At 42.4% G+C, this 20,152-nt stretch overlaps 1 protein-coding gene across 5 annotated transcripts in view; it reads left to right on the top strand.

The window, feature by feature from the left end:
* The window catches only part of LOC146578152 (butyrophilin-like protein 2), a 31,076-nt gene extending 12,332 nt beyond the window's left edge, over positions 1-18,744 (top strand). For 2 of the 5 annotated variants that reach the window (XM_085257735.1, XM_085257726.1), the window contains exons 4-8: positions 4,930-5,253; positions 7,539-7,865; positions 13,652-13,978; positions 18,243-18,566; positions 18,653-18,744. In XM_085257735.1, the coding sequence (XP_085113861.1) occupies positions 4,930-5,253; positions 7,539-7,865; positions 13,652-13,978; positions 18,243-18,566; positions 18,653-18,744 (1,394 nt within the window). The remainder of the gene's footprint in view (positions 1-4,929; positions 5,254-7,538; positions 7,866-13,651; positions 13,979-18,242; positions 18,567-18,652) is intronic. The other 3 variants (XM_085257743.1, XM_085257761.1, XM_085257753.1) reach the window with 3 other exon arrangements.
* The last annotated feature ends 1,408 nt before the right edge of the window (positions 18,745-20,152 follow it).

The following is a 20,152-nucleotide window of genomic DNA, read 5'->3' as shown; positions in this document are numbered from 1 at the left end:
TCAAAGGAGCTTGCAAAGAAAAGCGTCTGGACTTCTTTAAGTTGCTTGAAGACGTTTCACCTCTCATCCGAGAAGCTTCTTCAGTTCTAAAGTCAAATGGTGGAGAGTCCCAGATATAAACCTAGTGGGAGTATCCCCCCACAGAGGGACCAAAGGACCCCCTGATGATCCTCTAATCGCCTGAGACAAGGTGTGAAACTGGGTGTGGGCTCCAATCAGCCAGAGTTTCGGGTGGGTTCATTGTGAAACCTGGCCCCACCTTATCATGCGAATTCCTGAGGTCAGATGGCCCAGGATGTGAGTGGGCATTAAGGCGTCTGGGAAGGGATCTCAAAACTGGATTATAGATGGCAGAGAGTTGGTGTCGTAAACCACCGCCTCTGTTCAAAGATGGTCGCTCACAGTGGACATAGATGGCTTCTTTCATTCCTCTTTCAAACCATCTGTCCTCTCTGTCCAAAATGTGAACATTGGCATCCTCGAAAGAGTGTCCTTTATCCTTAAGATGCAGATGGACTGCTGAATCTTGTCCTGTGGAGGTGGCTCTTCTATGTTGTGCCATGCACTTGTGAAGTGTTTTGGCGTTTTGTCTTTCGGGTGAACCAGTTTTTGCCTGAGCGTGTTGCTGGGTCTGAAATGCACTGGGATGTCATGCTTGGAGAAAACTCTCCTGAGTTTTTCTGATACACCGGCTACATAGGGGATGACAATGTTGTTGCGTCTGTCCTTCTTATCCTCCCTCGCTGGTGTCTGGTCTTCTTTTCTGTGCCTCTTTGCTGACTTTAAGAACACCCATTTAGGATAGCGTTTTGAGTACTTCCTTTACATGTGTGTGTTCCTTCTTTTTTCCTTCAGGCTTAGAGGGAACATGTTCTGCCCGGTGGTGTAGGGTCCTTTCTAATGCTAGAAATGTGTTTTGGAGTTTGTACGTGCTTTGTCTCTAGGGGCCACCGTATATATTTATATATAAACATATATAAATAAAAACATTAGTAATTCTTTTTGTGCATAATTTTATATTATTGTTAATAACAAATAAATTAAAGCAACAAAACAACCTGAAGAGCCAGTTGGGAGCCGAAAGAGCCGGCTCTCCAAAAGGAGCCGGAAATCCCATCACTATTCAGAGTGTGCACTGACAAAAACGTGAAAGAATGAGGGATCCTCAACATTTGGACCATATACACTTACAATACATGTATCTATCTATCAAGTATAGAGAGTTTAATGATTAAGAAGTATATACCGTTTTTAATGTTGGGGAAACCTGCAGTCAGCTGAGACTGAAGAAGTCACTTGGATGATTGACGAAACGTTCCTTCCACTGAAACGGCCAGATGAACAGAATCAACTTTTAGGATTGTTGTCAGTCTTCATCTTTCTGCTGCGTCTCCTGTTCACACTGACCTCTTTCTATCTAACAGTGAGCTCCCAGTGAAGCAGCAGCCTTCATCACCACCAGCGTGTTCTCTGTTGTTGACTTGGCTGTCTCTGACCACTACTGTGTGTTTTTTAACATCACCGGTTTTATTCAGCGGGAGACCTCGGTGCGACCTGTGAGGAGGCGCTATCTAACCTCTGAAGTGGCTGCAAATTTTACCAGGGTTTTAGACGAATGCCCCCCTGTGATTTTACCTGAACCCTGTGATTTGATTCTTAATCATTTTAACAGCAAACTGAAGAAAAGCCTTGACTCCGTTGCTCCACTCACCACCAAAAAGATTAACGTAAAACATGCATCACCCTGGAGAAACGAAGAAGTTAAAAAACTCAAAAGAAATTGCAGGGCAGCAGAAAGGAGGTGGAGGAAAAATAAAAATGCTATCAACCATCAAATATTTTGCAAGCAACTTAAAATGTACAATAATACATTAAGGAAGTCAAGAAATTCATACTTCGCCAAAATAATCAGTATTAACAAAAATAATCCCAAGGTCCTCTTTTCCACCATAGATCATTTATTTAACCCTGATTTTAACAGCTCCCAAAGAACCCCCACAGACTCGCTCTGTGAGCAGTTTGCAGACCACTTCAGGGGAAAGATCAGTGCCATCAGATCTGATATTTTATCTAATCGCCATATGATTGTAAACACATCTGAGGGCTCGATTGTACCTGAGGAGACACTGGACAGCTTTGTCCTGGTTAATGCTGAGAACCTTCAGAAAGTTTTCTCCACAGTGAGACCCACCACATGTCTTTTAGATCCAATCCCTTCTTCACTCTTTAAAACACTTTATGGATTCTTTGAGGCTGAGCTTTTATACATGATGAATTGCTCTCTTCAGTTGGGTGTCTTCCCTGCTGCCTTTAAAACGGCGGTGGTGAGGCCCCTTCTGAAGAAGAGCAATTTGGATTGTAATGATTTTAATAACTACAGACCTGTATCCAACTTACCATTTTTAAGTAAAATCTTAGAAAAACTTGTTTTTACTCAGATTACTGATTTTCTCAATGATAGACAGATCCTGGAGATATTCCAGTCTGGATTTAGGGTGAACCACAGCACAGAGACGGCTCTCCTAAAGGTTTTAAATGATCTTAGATGTAACTGGGACTCCCAAAAGCTCTCAGTCCTGGTGCTACTGGATCTAAGCGCAGCCTTTGATACAGTAGACCACGCTGTTCTTTTAAACAGACTGAAACACATGGTGGGCCTCTCTGGTGCTGTACACAACTGGTTCACTTCATATCTCTCAGACAGAACTTTTATGGTGAGTATGGATACATGCTCCTCTAAGATCCATAGAATGACATGTGGTGTGCCTCAAGGGTCGGTTCTAGGCCCTGTACTTTTTAATTTGTATATGCTCCCTCTTGGCTGTGTCATCAGGAGTGAACTTCCACAGTTACGCTGATGACACGCAGCTGTACATCTCTGTGTCTGCTGATGACACCAGACCAATGGATGCCTTTTTTAACTGTATTTTAGATATAAGATCTTGGATGGCAGAAAACTTTTTACAGCTTAACCAGGACAAAACCGACGTTTTAATCATCGGTCCTGAGGCTCAGAGAGAGAAACTCTTGTCTAAATTAGAGGCATTTTCACTATGTCCTTCGCTACAAGTGAAAAACCTGGGTGTTATTTTTGACTCTGAGCTTGGTTTTATCCCACATATTAAACATGTAACCAAAATTGGATTTTATCATCTAAAAAATATAGCCAGAGTCCGCCCTATTCTCTCTCGGGCCAACACGGAGATGCTGATGCATGCTTTTATTACCAGTCGCATTGATTACTGTAATGCCCTGCTCTCTGGTCTTCCTAAGAAGAATATTTCACCTTTACAACTTTTACAAAACTCTGCAGCTCATGTGCTGACGAAGACCAGAGGGCGGGCCCACATTACACCGGTTTTAGAATCGCTGCATTGGCTCCCCGTGTGTTTCAGGATCGATTTTAAAGTTCTTTTATTGGTTTTTCAAATGTCTTAATGGTCTTGGGCCTTCTTATTAGTGATGGGATTTCCGGCTCTTTTTAGAGAACCGTCTCTTTCGGCTCCGAACCGGCTCTTCAGGTTGTTTTGTTGCTTTAATTAATTTATTATTAACAATACTATAAAATTGTGCACAAAAGGAATTACTAACGTAAAAAAAGTGGTTTTATTTATATATGTTTATATATAAATATAAAACACATTTCTAGCATGAACTGAACTTCCAAAGCAGAGCTACTAGATCACTTAAATTACACAATTGAAAGCATGTGTGTATTGTTTGTGTATTTATACACAGGCACTCATATATATATATTCAAATAATTTAAAAAAAAAGTTCATTTACCTGTTACTACCACACACCAAATCCGGTCGTTGGTACTTGCTGGCTTGTGTAGCCAATAGGTAACAAAAGCTCCACACTGCGCCCAGCATCCTGGAGCACTTCTGTTGTTTTTTGTACGTGTTTTGAGTTTTTATGTGCTTCTGAGTTTTTACGTGTTTTTACATGTTTTGGAGTTTTTAACGTGCTTTGTCTGTAGGGGCCACTGTAAATATACTTTTATTTATTCACTCCACAAAAAATGTAATAAATAAATCATATAATACAAAAATCAACTATTCACATTTCAACTTTTAACTATTTAAATTTTCCGCTTTTTCCTTTTACAAATTTAAAGTGAAACAACACAAAACACTGCAAACCACAACACAATTAAATATAAATTATAATATGAAAACAAAAAGAAGATGCATATTCTCTGTCATATGGGCCTGCATGAATAAACTTTCTGAATCCTTTATCATCTGCAACCGAAAATAGTTGTGGATGATTACTATACCTTTCTAATGTGACGTTGTTGTCCCTGGCTCTCTTTCTCTCTCTCTGGCTCTGTTCCTGCTACTGAGTATAACTACCGCCCCTCCCCCCTCTGCCCAGCGTAAAGCACAAGGCTCGCTTGCTGAGTGAAGCGGAAAAAAAGTGCGAGAGAGGCTGAGAGAAAGAAAAGAGAAAAAAAAAAGTGACGGCTCGCGATAAGGAGCCGGCTCGCGTCGTTCACTTCAAAGAGTCGGATCTAAGAGCCATTTCGTTTGCGAACGACCCATCACTACTTCTTATCTCTCAGATCTGCTTTTACCATATGAACCCTCGCGGACCCTGAGGTCCTCTGGTACTGGCCTTTTGATTGTTCCTAAAGTCAGGACACATACTCACGGAGAGGCAGCTTTTCAGTGGTATGGCCCTCGTCTGTGGAACAGCCTGCCGGAGGAGCTCAGGGGATATGTGTGTATTCACATCATTTATGTTAATGAGAGTGTGGGGAGTGAGTTGGAGGGTGGGGTGGACTGCTTTTAACTATGTAAAGCACTTTGTGCTACATTTTTTGTATGAAAAGTGCTTTATAAATAAAGACTGATTGATTCAACCTGTTAGAGTCAACGCAAATGTCTCCATCCAAGCTCATGTTGTGCTTTGTTGTCCTCTCAGTCCCCCAGGTGGAGGTGGATTCAGGGGTGGAGTCTGTCCAGCTGCTGTTCAGCACCACACTTCCCCTGCCTGAAGACGCTAAAGTGGAGTGGAATAATTACAATACAAAGGTCCACGTGTATAAGAACGGCTCTGACCAGCCTGAAGAACAGCACCATGTTCACAGAGACCGAACGAAGATGAATGAAGACCTGCTGAGAACTGGAGACCTCAGTCTGACCCTGAAACACCCCACAGATGGAGACAACTCCACCTACACCTGCACCGTCTACAGCAGGGACGGAAACATCCTGCTGAAGAAACAAGTGGAGCTGAAAGTCAGAGGTCAGTGCTGTAGATACAGGTCAAAGGTCAGAGGTCATACTCATGATGGTGGTTCAGTCTCAGTGGGCTCCATCCAATAATGTTACAGTGTTAGCATGTCTGATGTTTGTGTCTGTTTTGATTTTTATTTGATTTCCACCCAAATGTAAAAGCTTCAGCAGATGAACTGTAGGAGCAAAGTTCATGTGTGAGACTTCATCTGAAAGCAGCGGCAGTTTTTGATATGGGCAACATGGGCCATTGCCCAGGGTGGCATCATGGATATCAGCAAAAAAGAGTTTCTTGCACTCATGCGGCCCTGGCATCATGCCAGCACATTTTTGTGATTGCATGGACACCGATCAGTTTTCTATTGCCTATTTGCTGTAGTTAGGCTGCCCTCTTTAACCAAGGTGCCCTACTGCTTGCGGCACAGGGCAGCAGGGGATTCTCTGACTAGCTGGAGCGGCATTTAATAATCAGCTCATAAAATAAAAACAAACCAATAAACACAAAAGCACCAGACATTATGATATAGACATAATTTGCACTGATATATTTTCTAAATATATCAACTTTTTGGGATTGCTGTCAGGCTTCATCTTTCTGCTGCGTCTCCTCTTCACACTGACCACTTTCTATCTAAATGTAGTGGAGATATCAAAGATAGGCACGGCTGTGGCACTGATTCAGTCTTTGAGCACTACGGTCACCCCGGTGTGTCGGCCAGAACACCACTTAAGGCCAAATTGTCCCAGAGTATGAAAGAAGGGAGCTTGAGGTTCCGTTTGAGGCACTTTATTGTCACCACTCAATTTCTGGGGCTGTAAACACAGCGGGTGTACATAGTGTCATGAGTCGCTGTGTGGCAGGCAGGAGTTGGACCCAAAATGTAGGCACTCAAGCATGAGGTTTAAACACAAAAACTCAGCTTTATTTGCTGGCAGGGGCAAGTCATAAAAAAGCAAACTAAACTAAACTAAACTGGAAACTCATAAACAAAACTCACAGTGAGACACAGGGCGATCCAAACAGCATGAGGGATGACGCGACACAGACACAGAAACACAGGGCTTAAATACACAGAGGGAGCAATCAGGGAATGAGTAACAGGAGGGAAACACAGCTGGGGCAAATCAGGCCTAACGAAACAAAGGAAGCACAGCCACACGCATTTACATGAGAACACGGACTTTCAAAGTAAAACAGGAAACATAACACAGACTGAACTTTAGACACACAGACAGGCACTACAGAGGGAACAGAGACGTGGGACCAGGGCAGACACTGACTGGACACGGGGATATAACCGACAGGGGAGACAGCAACTAAGGATTACACAGAGACATAAACCATAAGAAAGAACTCTAACAAAGAAACCAAAGACTAGAAAAGATAAATATTATAATAAACTCAAAAACCCTGGGTCAACGACCCAGGCATCCTAACACATAGATGTGTGTGTGTCTGGTTTCCTACAAAGGAAATAAACAATGGAAATAGCAAGAAATAAAGAGAATAGACAAGTAAAACACTCAAATACAGACATACAATATACTTAAATGGGAAATAAGATCTACTTCCGTTAGTTGTACGAAATAAAAGCATCCCCATTATAATCAGCTGTAATGCTCTTATTGTGAAGGGCAACTGGTAACGCCATACTTCCGGTCGAACTACGTTCTTTATTTTACTAATCCTCGTACCTAATTGTTCGCTATAAACTCCGCTACTTTAAAATAAACAATCACAAGCATCACATACAACATACAAAGAAGGTCTGATAACACAGGAATGACGTTATGGACATACGAGCGACCGTACATGCGTCAGCAAAGTTAAACCGCGGTAATCTAACAACATAAATTAGCATATGAAATGAGGGTGAACTCACGCGTTGCATGTGCGGCTCCCACTATGGACTACATTAGCTCCTAAATGGTAACATACTACAGTACTGATACAAATCAAGGCAAAATACAACACAGGCCAATACTTACTTGTCATTTACGCACACATAACTTTCCCCAGGAATCAGTGCACCCCCAACACTGCTCATCCGACATTAAACTGCCCACCTTACTAACCGGATGATGTCACTAGAAGGTGGGCTGGCCCAAACTGACAGAAGACTGAATATTAAATGAACTTATATAAACTTATAAACACCAATAAAACTATTCTATGAACTTTGGGGCCTTTTATACACTAACAGTGAGCTCCCAGTGAACCAGCAGCATTCAGCCTGTTAGAGTCGACACAAATGTCTCCATCCAAGCTCATGTTGTGCTTTGTTGTCCTCTCAGTCCCCCAGGTGGAGGTGGATTCAGGGGTGGAGTCTGTCAAGCTGCCCTTCAACACCACACTTCACCTGCCTGAAGACGCTAAAGTGGAGTGGATGGACAGATACAGCATGAAGGTCCACGTGTATGAGAACGGCTCTGACCAGCCTGAAGAACAGTTCCAGGCTTACAGAGACCGAACGAAGATGAATGAAGACCTGCTGAGAACTAGAGACCTCAGTCTGACCCTGAAACACCCCACAGATGGAGACAACTCCACCTACATCTGCACTGTCTACAGCAGGGAGGGAAACATCCTCCTGAAGAGAAAGGTGGAGCTGAAAGTCAGAGGTTTGTGCTGTAGATACAGGTGAAAGTTCAGAGGTCATGCAGGAGTTTATTTTATTTGAATAAACTGAAAAAAGATTCAAACTAAAAGCTTTTAGAGAATAAATTCTTTGATGTTTTATCTAAAAGCCAAAAATGTCAGGTGTGTGTTTAAATGAACAGACTAAAGACTAAAAAGATTCTAGATTAAAAATGAATCTTAAATGATCTCAATGACTACTCAGTCATCTGGGTAAGGAAATCCCGCAAGGCAAGGCAAATTTATTTGTATAGCACAATTCAACAACAAGGTGATTCAAAGTGCTTTACAGAGACATTAGAAACAAAAACAAATAAAAAGCATGATTTAAAATTGATTAAAACAAGCAAATAAACAAACTAACTAATTAACAAACAAACAAACAAAACAGTATATAAAATCAAAACAGATAAAATCAGAACAGTAGATAAAATCAGTAGTTAATGTACGTTTTGAAATTTAAGCTTAAAAGTGTGGATTTGGTGCTTTATTCAAATGCAGCTGAGAACAGGTGAGTCTTCAACCTGGATTTAAATAAACTGAGTGTTTCAGCTGATCTGAGGCTTTCTGGGAGTTTGTTCCAGATATAAGGAGCATAAAAGCTGAATGCAGCTTCTCCGTGTCTGGTTCTGACTCTGGGAACTGATAAAAGACCGGATCCAGATGACCTGAGGGATCTGGAAGGTTCATACTGGGTCAGGAGGTCACTGATGTATTTTGGTCCTAAACCATTCAGAGCTTTATAGACCAGCATCAGAACTTTAAAGTCTATCCTCTGACGGACAGGCAGCCAGTGTAAAGACCTCAGAGCTGGACTGATGTGGTCCACTTTTTTGGTCTTAGTGAGGACTCGAGCAGCAGAGTTCTGAATGAGCTGTAGTTGTCTGACTGATTTTTTTTAGGTAGACCTGTAAAGATGCTGTTACAGTAATCAAGCCTACTAAAGATGAATGCATGGACTAGTTTTTCCAGGTCCTGTTGAGACATCAGATCTTTTATCCTTGAAATATTCTTGAGGTGATAGTAAGCTGATTTTGTTATTGTCTTAATGTGTTTTTCTAAGTTTAGGTCTGCATCCATCACTACACCCAAATTTCTCGCCTGGTTTGTGGTTTTTAGATGTATAGATTGAAGTTCTCTGGTGACCTGTAATCGTTTTTCTTTGGCGCCAAAGACTATTACCTCAGTTTTGTTTTTGTTTAGCTGGAGAAAATTGTGGCACAACCAGTCATTAATTTCCTCAATGCATTTACCAAGAGCCTGTACAGGGCCTTGGTCTCCTGGTGACATTGTGATATATATTTGTGTGTCATCTGCATAGCTATGATAGTTTATTTTGTTGTTCTTTATAATCTGTGCCAGTGGGAGCATGTAAATGTTAAACAGAAGGGGTCCCAAGATGGAACCTTGGGGAACTCCACATGTGATACTTGTCTGCTCAGATGTGAAGTTACCTATTGATACAAAGTATTTCCTGTTTTCTAAGTATGTCTTGAACCAGTTTAGTACAGTTCCTGAAAGACCTGTCCAGTTCTCCAGTCGTTTGAGTAATATGTTGTGGTCAACTGTATCAAATGCTGCACTGAGATCCAGTAAAACTAGGACTGACATTTTTCCACTGTCTGTATTCAGACATATGTCATTAAACACTTTGGTCAGAGCGGTTTCAGTGCTGTGGTTCTGTCTAAAACCTGACTGGAAGGCATCGTAGCAATTATTCTGTTTTAAGAAGTAACTGAGCTGTTGAGAAACTGCTTTTTCAATGATCTTACTTAAAAATGGGAGATTTGAGATCGGCCTGTAGTTGTTCATTTGTGTCTTGTCAAGATTGTCCTTTTTCAGTATAGGTTTTATTACAGCAGTTTTTAGTGATTCTGGAAACACACCTGATAATAAAGAAAAGTTGACGATCTGTAACAGGTCTGACTCTAAAGTCTTTGAGACCTTTTTGAAAAAACTTGTTAGCAGGACATATAAACAGCAGGAGGAGGAGTTCAGTTGACCTAAGATGTCCTCCAGGTCTTTGCTGTTAATCGGGTGAAACTGTTTCATGGTGTTTAAACAGTTTTTCGGTGGACACAGTACATATCCTGGATCTGCTGTTGATGTACCAATTGCTTGTCTAATCTTTTGGATTTTTTCTGTGAAGAATTTGGCAAAGTCATTGCAGGCCATGGTCGAATGAAGTTCAGCTGCCACTGACACAGGAGGGTTTGTTAGCCTGTCAACTGTAGAAAATAAGACCCGAGCATTATGACTGTTTTTAGTGATGATGTCAGAGAAGTAGGACCTCCTTGCATTCCTCAGTTGTAAATTATAATTGTGAAGTTTCTCTTTATAGATGTCATAATGAACCTGGAGGTTTGTTTTTCTCCATCTGCGCTCAGCTTTCCTACACTCTCTTTTTTAATTTTTCACCAGTGTGGAGTTTCTCCATGGAGACTTCTTCCTTCCAGAGATAACCTTCACCTTAATGGGAGCAATAGTGTCCATTACATTTAACATGTTAGCATTGAAGCTATTGACGAGCTCATTGACTGACCCTCTGGACAGGTCAGGTGTTAATGGGAAGACCTGGTTAAAAATTGTACTACTGTGTTCAGTTATACACTGTTTTGTGATCACTGTTGTTGATATATTTATGTGGGCTGAGATTTTACTTTCAAAGAAAACACAGTAATGATCAGACACGCCCACATCAGACACAGTAACCTTTGAAATGCTCAGGCCCTTGGAGATCAGTAGGTCAAGAGTGTGTCCTCTATTATGTGTGGCCTCTGTTACCACTTAGAGCCCCGGAGAGCAGCCAGTTGGCTTTTCTACCTTTAAAACCCTCCTACCAGCCAAATGGCTTTTAGCTAGGCTTTAGCTTCAGCCAAGTGGAAGCTAAATTGGCTAGTCATTCATATGTAAAATAGGTTGTTACCTGGGAATTCTGGAGGGAGGGGAGTGGGGGTGTGTGAATGAGGGGGTGGGGGAGCTTCTAAAAGCTGTGAACTTCCTTTTGTGTTCGTCTTGATGCATTCTCAATCATCCAGGGAAATAAATCTCCAAAAGTCACCAACTTGGAGTGTTTCAGTTTGCCATCTTGGGGAGAAATCAACACACATGGGTGTATGTCCTTTGTTGCTGAGATTTATTGATAAAAACAGTACAAAAAACCAACCATTTGTACACATATTTACAAATAATAATAAAAAGTGAGTGAGTACATTTCAACATTTTCAGCAAGTCTGAACCACGCTGTGCATGCTGCTAAGAATATAGACTGTCTTCTTCCGTTTGGCCGCATACGCCGTCAGCGTGGCAGCAGAGGTTGAAAACACCTAAGAAATAAGATAAATTGTTATTTCCATAGCCCTTTTACACACAATGAAACACATAAACATAGAACCACAAAAGACCTGCAACATACCTGAGTGGTGAATTCATTGCGATCTGTCTGTCTAGTGGATTGAGGAATTTCCCTGCGAATCTTGTTGACTGTGCCGAGGATGGTGGTTTTCCGTCTAAGAAGTTTTTGCGCAAGTGAAAGCGATGTGAAAAAATTGTCCGTGGTAACATTTCTGCCCTTGTCTAGGAATGGTTCCATCAGCCTCATTACTACATTTTCAGAAAGTCTCTCCCCAGGGGGACGATTGGGGTCCTTGCCAAGATATGGGAAGACATTGCAAATGTCCTTGGATTTTAGGTCGCAAGCCACCCAAAACTTGATCCCAAACTTGTCAGGTTTACTTGCAATATACTGCAGGAAACAGCACCGAGTCTTTGATGGGAAAAGCTGTTCATCAACGGTGATATGTAGACCAGGGTTGTAGCACGTGATGCAGTTGGTGACAAATGATCCCCACACACTGGAAATTGCAGCGAACTTATCAGTCTTTGCTCGATCACTGCGGGTGGACTTGTCATCAAAGCGTAGGTGTTGCATGATGTCTTGGAAGCGGTTTCGTGCCATAGTTCCAATTATCTGTGGGTTTCCCAGGTTTGCTGACCAGCAGTCACGTAGAGATGGAACCCTGTTAACCCCCCGCAAGATGACAATTGCAATAAATGCCATTAGTTCAGGGAGGTCCATGAACCAATGAACATGCTCCGTTTGCTGTGCATGTTGAATAGTCCATTCTCGAATGCTACGAAGCATGTCAAGAGTGATGAAACACAGGAAGCTCTGAAGGCGACTCGAGATACTTCTCCTGGCCTTAGCCGTTGGCTCTCCATCTGCAGCGTACGCTTCTATTGGGGTGAAAAGGAGACAGGTCCCCACCTGTTCTTCACGCCACACTGTGCCATGTTTCACTGTCTCAGTCCCGAAACAAGCTCTCTTTTTAGGTGGAAGCAGTCTCCTCATCTGCATAACCCTAACCAGTGGTCTGATTGATGCCACTGGTATAATAAAAGCATATTTATCAAAGACCAGTGGTCTGATTGATCAGACCACACAAATCTGCTGCAATGACCCAGTTACTGTGTTCACCAGATATCAACACAACTTCGATCCGCTCCTAACATGTTAACCTCTTCGACATGTCAATGGCTGTGAACAAAGAGAAACTTGTAAATAACTCATGAAAGAATAAAGTTAAGTTGAAACCAAGCACACCATTGTTTTTCTTGTGGCATTACCAATAAGTTTGATGTGTCACATGGCCCTCTTCCTATTGAAAAAAAAACAAAAGTTGTATCCAAGATGGCCGACTTCTAAATGGCCACCATGGTCACCACCCATCTTGAGGAGTTTGCCCCCTCACATATACTAATATGCCACAAACAGGACTTTAATATCACCAACCATTCCCATGTTATTACGCTGTATCCATATAAATGGCCCACCCTGTAGAGTCCTTCACTGCTCACATTTACTCTGTGAAGAAAAACAAAGTTCAAAAGGATAAAGAAAGAGGGAAATAAAAACAGCGGGGAAGAGGAACGGTGATAAAGGGCAAAAAACAAAAACAAAAAGGCAAAAATACATATATCAACCACCTGGATCACTTGTTGAGAAAGAAAAAAGAGAAAACAAGCAAAAAAAGAGAGAGCAATATCATAAATAACATCCTCACGATGATCTTTGTGAATATAACAGTAAATACTAAACATTGAATATTATTGTGCAGCACGTAAAATCGACAGCTCACAGGGTGCTTTGAGGTAGGAGCCAAAAAGGGTGTAGTTTGTGTGTGTGAGCACCCGTGTGTACACCTGTGAGCATGGACGCGCTTGTATTTAAAAGGTTCCTTCATGTAATGATCTGCTAGAGGGTGTGGGGTGGGGGGGGGGGGGGGGCACAGCCCCGTCCACCAGGGCATGAAGCAGGTATGGAGGAGATCAAGACTCCAGACATCCAGAGGCCCTACGAGGAGGCTACGAGCCCTCCTCGTAGCCTTTTATTGAAAAACTGTTACAATTCACAATAGTTTACACAAGCACCTCCCCTCGTAAAACCCCCCCAATGGTTCTAAAAGACAAGGCACTATGTGTATGTGTGTGCACATGTATGCATGTCTATGCATGTGCAAGAGTGTGTGTGTGTGTGTGTGTGTGTGTGTGTGTGTGTGTCATGGGGGTACGTTTGTGTGACCTCCTTTTCACCAATAGGATCATAAAAGCAGGAAGCTTACAACACAAGAAACAGATATTTCAGATTGGATGTACAAACAGAACCTCATTTATCTTTGGTCACATGATATTCTAAAGAACAATATAGCTCTAAACCAGGGCTTCCAAATGTCTCCATCCAAGCTCATGTTGTGCTTTGTTGTCCTCTCAGTCCCCCAGGTGGAGGTGGATTCAGGGGTGGAGTCTGTCCAGCTGCCCTTCAACACCACACTTCACCTGCCTGAAGACGCTAAAGTGGAGTGGAATGACAGATACATCATGAAGGTCCACGTGTATGAGAACGGCTCTGACCAGCTTGAAGAACAGTTCCAGGCTTACAGAGACCGAACGAAGATGAATGAAGACCTGCTGAAAACTGGAGACCTCAGTCTGACCCTGAAACACCCCACAGATGGAGACAACTCCACCTACACCTGCACTGTCTACAGCAGGGAGGGAAACATCCTCCTGAAGAGAAAGGTGGAGCTGGAAGTCAGAGGTCAGTGCTGTAGATACAGGTTTTATTGTGAAGTGAATAGAATAAAATGGAATAGAATGCCTTTATTGTCACTATACATATATACATATAAAAGGGAGACACACAATCTCCTCCTCAGCGTAAACACGTAGAAGGGGGGCACAAGTGTATATATACAGGGAGTGCAGAATTATTAGGCAAATTAGTATTTTGTCCACATCATCCTCTTCATGCATGTTGTCTTACTCCAAGCTGTATAAGCTCGAAAGCCTACTACCAATTAAGCATATTAGATGATGTGCATCTCTGTAATGAGAAGGGGTGTGGTCTAATGACATCAACACCCTATATCAGGTGTGCAGAATTATTAGGCAACGTCCTTTCCTTTGGCAAAATGGGTCAAAAGAAGGACGACAGGCACAGAAAAGTCAAAAATAGTGAGATATCTTGCAGAGGGATGCAGCAGTCTCAAAATTGCAAAGCTTCTGAAGCGTGATCATCGAACAATCAAGCGTTTCATTCAAAATAGTCAACAGGGTCGCCAGAAGCGTGTGGAAAAACCAAGGCGCAAAATAACTGCCCATGAACTGAGAAAAGTCAAGCGTGCAGCTGCCAAGATGCCACTTGCCACCAGTTTGGCCATATTTCAGAGCTGCAACATCACTGGAGTGCCCAAAAGCACAAGGTGTGCAATACTCAGAGACACGGCCAAGGTAAGAAAGGCTGAAAGACGACCACCACTGAACAAGACACACAAGCTGAAACGTCAAGACTGGGCCAAGAAATATCTCAAGACTGGTTTTTCTAAGGTTTTATGGACTGATGAAATGAGAGTGAGTCTTGATGGGCCAGATGGATGGGCCCGTGGCTGGATTGGTAAAGGGCATAGAGCTCCAGTCCCACTCAGACGCCAGCAAGGTGGAGGTGGAGTACTGGTTTGGGCTGGTATCATCAAAGATGAGCTTGTGGGGCCTTTTCGGGTTGAGGATGGAGTCAAGCTCAACTCCCAGTCCTACTGCCAGTTTCTGGAAGACACCTTCTTCAAGCAGTGGTACAGAAAGAAGTCTGCATCCTTCAAGAAAAACATGATTTTCATGCAGGACAATGCTCCATCACACGCGTCCAAGTACTCCACAGCGTGGCTGGCAAGAAAGGGTATAAAAGAAGAAAAACTAATGACATGGCCTCCTTGTTCACCTGATCTGAACCCCATTGAGAGCCTGTGGTCCATCATCAAATGTGAGATTTACAAGGAGGGAAAACAGTACACCTCTCTGAACAGTGTCTGGGAGGCTGTGGTTGCTGCTGCACGCAATGTTGATGGTGAACAGATCAAAACACTGACAGAATCCATGGATGGCAGGCTTTTGAGTGTCCTTGCAAAGAAAGGTGGCTATATTGGTCGCTGATTTGTTTTTGTTTTTGAATGTCAGAAATGTATATTTGTGAATGTGGAGATGTTATATTGGTTTCACTGGTAAAAATAAATCATTGAAATGGGTATATATTTGTTTTTTGTTAAGTTGCCTAATAATTATGCACAGTAATAGTCACCTGCACACACAGATATCCCCCTAAAATAGCTAAAACTAAAAACTACTTCCAAAAACATTCAGCTTTGATATTAATGAGTTTTTTGGGTTCATTGAGAACATGGTTGTTGTTCAATAATAAAATTATTCCTCAAAAATACAACTTGCCTAATAATTCTGCACTCCCTGTAGATCTGAGTGCGGCATTTGACACAGTGAATCATAGGATTTCCAGGTGGTGGCCTAAGGGTACATGAGATGAACAGAATCAACTTTTTAGGGTTTACTTTCCTAGATGATTGAGCATGCATCAAGAGACTCTTTTTTGCTAGACTTCCTTGATGACATTAAATGTTTTGAATGTAAATGAACAAAAAAAAAATTGTACTATTTGGACCTTCTGACCCTTAAAGGGTGACCTTGCCCCTCTGGAAAAGTCCAGAATTCCCTTTGTAAAAAAAAATCTGAGAGTGTTCTCTGATGGTGGTTTTTCATATGAGAAACAAATAAATTCAACTTCTTCCAGCTTACGGTTGTTGATAAGATTAAGAACAATTTGTCGTCTGCTGACTTCGAGAAAGTTCTTTATTACTGTAACATTCTTTATTTTTGGTGTCAGCCTGGTTCTGCTCTCTCGTCTTCAGCTAGTTCAGAATGTTGCAGCCCAACTCTTCACAGGCATATATAAACACCGCCATATTTCCCCAGTCTTGGCCTGTTTACACTGGCTTCCAGAACGTTTTAGAATTGCTTTTATTGTTTGTTTTTCAATGGAGTAGAATCATATCTACACAGCTTGATGAGCGTTTCAGTTGTGCCACAGTCCTTCAAAGCTCCTCCACAGAGACTGGCACAAAAGAAGATCAGATATGGTGGCTGGGGTCGGGGACATCAAGAAAAGAATCAGGAGCTGCTGTTTTGGATTTCCTCTCATTCTTTTGATCCTTCAGAAAGTTTAGAAAGTGAAGACGTTCCTCACTCGATGCCGTAATCTGATGAGAACTTGCAGGATTTCAAAGACGCTACACTGAGCTCCAAAGAGCTCCAAAGAGCTCCAAAGAGCTCTGGGCTGTGCTTATTAGAATGAATTAAAGGAGAGAAATAAATTTACTTTAGCAAGCAGCATGTTTATGTGCAAAACATCAAATCAAGCTGATGGGAAGTTGTAAAATCCTTCAGAATAAAAGCCTGACTATTCAGAGCTCCAACATTAAGAAGAGCAAAGTGAACCAAGGTGGATGGAGGCAGCAGAGAAACTGTAGGGTGGAGCTGAATGCTTCATCAGTGGGATGATGCAGCAGATTTCCTCCACCTTGCACAAACTGTCCTGTTAGTTATTATGACTGGAACATCCAAAATGTCTCCAGAGGCTCCGAGTCCAGCTGAACATGTATTAGTGTTTAGAGTGGAACTGAGGTGATAGGGACTAGGACCTGGGGGACGTCAGTCAGTGACGGAGCGGTCAGCAGGTGTGGGCAGGTGTGGACAGGTACTTGATGGAGTGTTTCCTGCTGGACTCCATATGATATGTTAGCAGAGAGGATCTGGCTCCTGATTGGTTGAAGTGGAGCCCATCTGCTGCAGAAAGATGCCTCCTGTCCCAGAAAACATTGAAGTTGTCTCTAAAGCCCAGGCTGTGGGCGTCACACACAGAGGAGAGCCAGGTGTGGAGGCCGAGCAGCCGCCCAAACGCCCCACGGCCACAGGTGGGAGTGGGGCCGCAGATACAAACACTACGGTGGGCTTGTTTCACAGCCTCACAAAGACACACAAAGTCCAGTTTGAGGAAGTGGGAGCGCTGTTTGGAGTCCGGTTGGTGCCCATGTGGATAAGGATGGTGTCGGCCTCCGGACGGGATCGTATTCTGACAGGAAACTTGTCTAAAACGTCCCAGAGCGTCGGGCCGGGAAAAGACAGAGCGCACGCCTCCTTTATTGTGAAATTCCTCACCATGGTAACTGAACACATCAGCTGGTCTGCAGCAGGTCATGTTCAGAGTTTGAGGCTCAAAGTGTCCCATTTTCACTGATTGTTTCCCGACGACATGCTTCACGTGTGATATGGATCCTCTGCTGAAGGAATCTGCTTTCTATCCACAACCTGTTGATCCGTGTCTGACTAACAGCAGCGCAGGAAGCCCTGCAGTTACAGAGAAACTGTCTGAGTCGCATTGTTGCTGCAGTTTACCTGCAACTGCTGTGAAGAAAAAGTCTCACTGTGTTTGTGTTTGGTCCTAATCTGCTGCCTGTCTGTTTGACATGCTGGATTTCCAGCTGATCGATGACAGATTAGAAACTGATCAGTCTATTGATCACACAATATTCCATCAATAGAATTGATTTGACTTTGATTTGTGTAACAAAGTGATTTCGACGTCTCCTTCATGATGTGACAGTGTCAGAGCTGAATGCACTTGTAGAGTATCATGTTTTTATGGCTCACATTTAAAGTGTTGCAGCTCTAATGTACAGCTGTCATATTAGAAATAGAAGCAGCTCTGATTTTAGTGCTCAAAGAAATCTATGAAGTGATGAATTCACACATGAACAGTTTTCTGCAGCGTTCCTCTCGGCCTTATTTGCAGCTCCACTCTTGTTTTTGCTCTAATAATTATTTCTCTCCATGAGCTGTTTCTCTGCCTGAAGGAGGCGCCACTCCATCGCTTCATTTAGTGCAGAACAAGAGTCACATGATGCTGCTCTGAACACCAATCACACTTTGTACAGCTCATGTTGTGTTTGTTGTCCTCTCAGTGTGTCAGGTGGAGGTGGAGGAGGGGGCGGAGTCTGTCCAGCTGCCCTTCAACACCACACAAAACCTGCCTGAAGTTGTTAGGGTGAAGTGGCGACATTATGATCCAGTCAAAATGGTCCACCTATATGAGAACGGCTCTGACCAGCCTGAAGAACAGCACCAGGTTTACAGAGACCGAACGAAGATGAATGAAGACCTGCTGAAAACTGGAGACCTCAGTCTGACCCTGAAACAGCCCACAGAGAGAAACAGTGGGAGATATGACTGTGGAGTCTACAGCAAGAACATCTCGAGATACAAAACCGTCATGCTCATAGTCAAAGGTGTGTGTGTGTGTGTGTGTGTGTGTGTGTGTGTGTGCGTGTGTGCGTGTGTGTCTGTCTCTGACTGTCTTGTGTCTCCTCTGCAGGGAGAGTTCAGGTCCAGGATCAAACAGGGGACATCAGGAACAGAAGCAGCTCCATTGATCCGACTCCTCTGATGGCTGATCAATCAGTTTGATCTGTGTGTTCTTTGATTATTGATCACTAATTTCCAGTGTAGGGACTAACGTGTTATTAAGTAACATGTTACAGTAACTAGTTATCAAAGCCAAAATCAGGAACGCATTAATATTTACTGGGATTTAGATATTTAGATATTAGTGTCGTTACTCGTTACTTTGTGTGTTGTGTGTTCGACTCACCTTGGAAATTGGAATACGGACATGGGAATGATGTCGCACTCGAGCAAACAGCGTTCTGGTTAGTGTCCTGAGTGTGACGACTCAGTGTTTTGTGTTTCTTTATATTATTCTATGTTCTTGTTTATTCTGTTATATCTTTTGTTAAGGTTTGCCATTTGTTAGGTTTTTTGTTCTATGACTGCTCCCACTTCTGTGTTTCCTCTGTCTGTCTATGGTGTCACATCGTCTGTTTGTGAATTTGTCTGTCAAGTTCAGTGTCTTGACTGGTTCTGTGTCTGTGAGTTTCCTGTTTTATTCTGAAGGTCTCTGTCTCATGTCAGTGTGTTCAATTTATGTTTCCCCTGTCCCGTCAGCTCTCATTTCTTCCAGGTGTGTTCCCCTCCTGTCTCTCATTCCTTGATTACTGCTGTGTGTATTTAAACCCTATGTGTTCTCCTGTCTATTGCTGGTTTGTATGCATTATCTCCCGCTGTCATCTGTGGCCAGTCCCTGCATCATTCTGTGTCATCTCCCTGCGTCTCCCTGCGTCGCCATTTCAGGTCTGTTTTGTAGCGATGGTGAGATGAAACCTCACGATGAACTGAAGCTTTCCACTCAATTGGTCGACTCATGGTTCGAAGCATTGTGATGATTCATTTGCTCTACTGCGCCATCAAGTGGACAATTCAAGTGAAGCGGGCTCTGTGATTATAATGATGTGTAAACTCTAAACTGAATAAATAAATTGTTTTCATGGTTATTTATCCCGAATATTGTCTCAGTGTGTGTGATACACAAGAGAAAGTGGGAAGTATCAGGACAGAGTTTTGGTATGAATGTGTAACTGTCAGCCTCAGACAGTCAGTCAATAGTATAATTCAGATCATAGATCTGTACATTTGCATATTTGTATAACTATAAAAAGAAAGCTGACACTATCGAGACTTTATCTGAGGTGTGAGCATCACAGCAGATGCCTTTGTGTCAACGTAGCTGAGGCTAAAACAGAAAAACGATTTTATAAAAATATTCAGCATACCTGTGTAATCATGCTTATGTACATTTGGATAATGACACAAATTAGTGTTTGGTGCTTCACTTTTTAATAAACTAAAAGACAGAAATCAGATTATAGGATGTGTAGTGTTGTTTATTTATATTTTGGTGTTTATCATTTGTGATATTTATTACTGTGTGCATACTTTATTAGGAGAGACAAAATTAAAAAAAACATCTCTTCCTTGC

The sequence above is a fragment of the Mchenga conophoros genome, linkage group LG3 (genome assembly GCF_057382185.1).
Source record: "Mchenga conophoros isolate Kocher_MC1m ecotype Shallow Benthic linkage group LG3, M_conophoros_male_GT1.1, whole genome shotgun sequence".
In the NCBI taxonomy this organism is placed as follows: Eukaryota; Metazoa; Chordata; class Actinopteri; order Cichliformes; family Cichlidae; genus Mchenga; species Mchenga conophoros.
The sequence above is the reverse complement of the archived record's forward strand: the minus strand, read 5'-3'. Positions and strand labels throughout refer to the sequence as shown.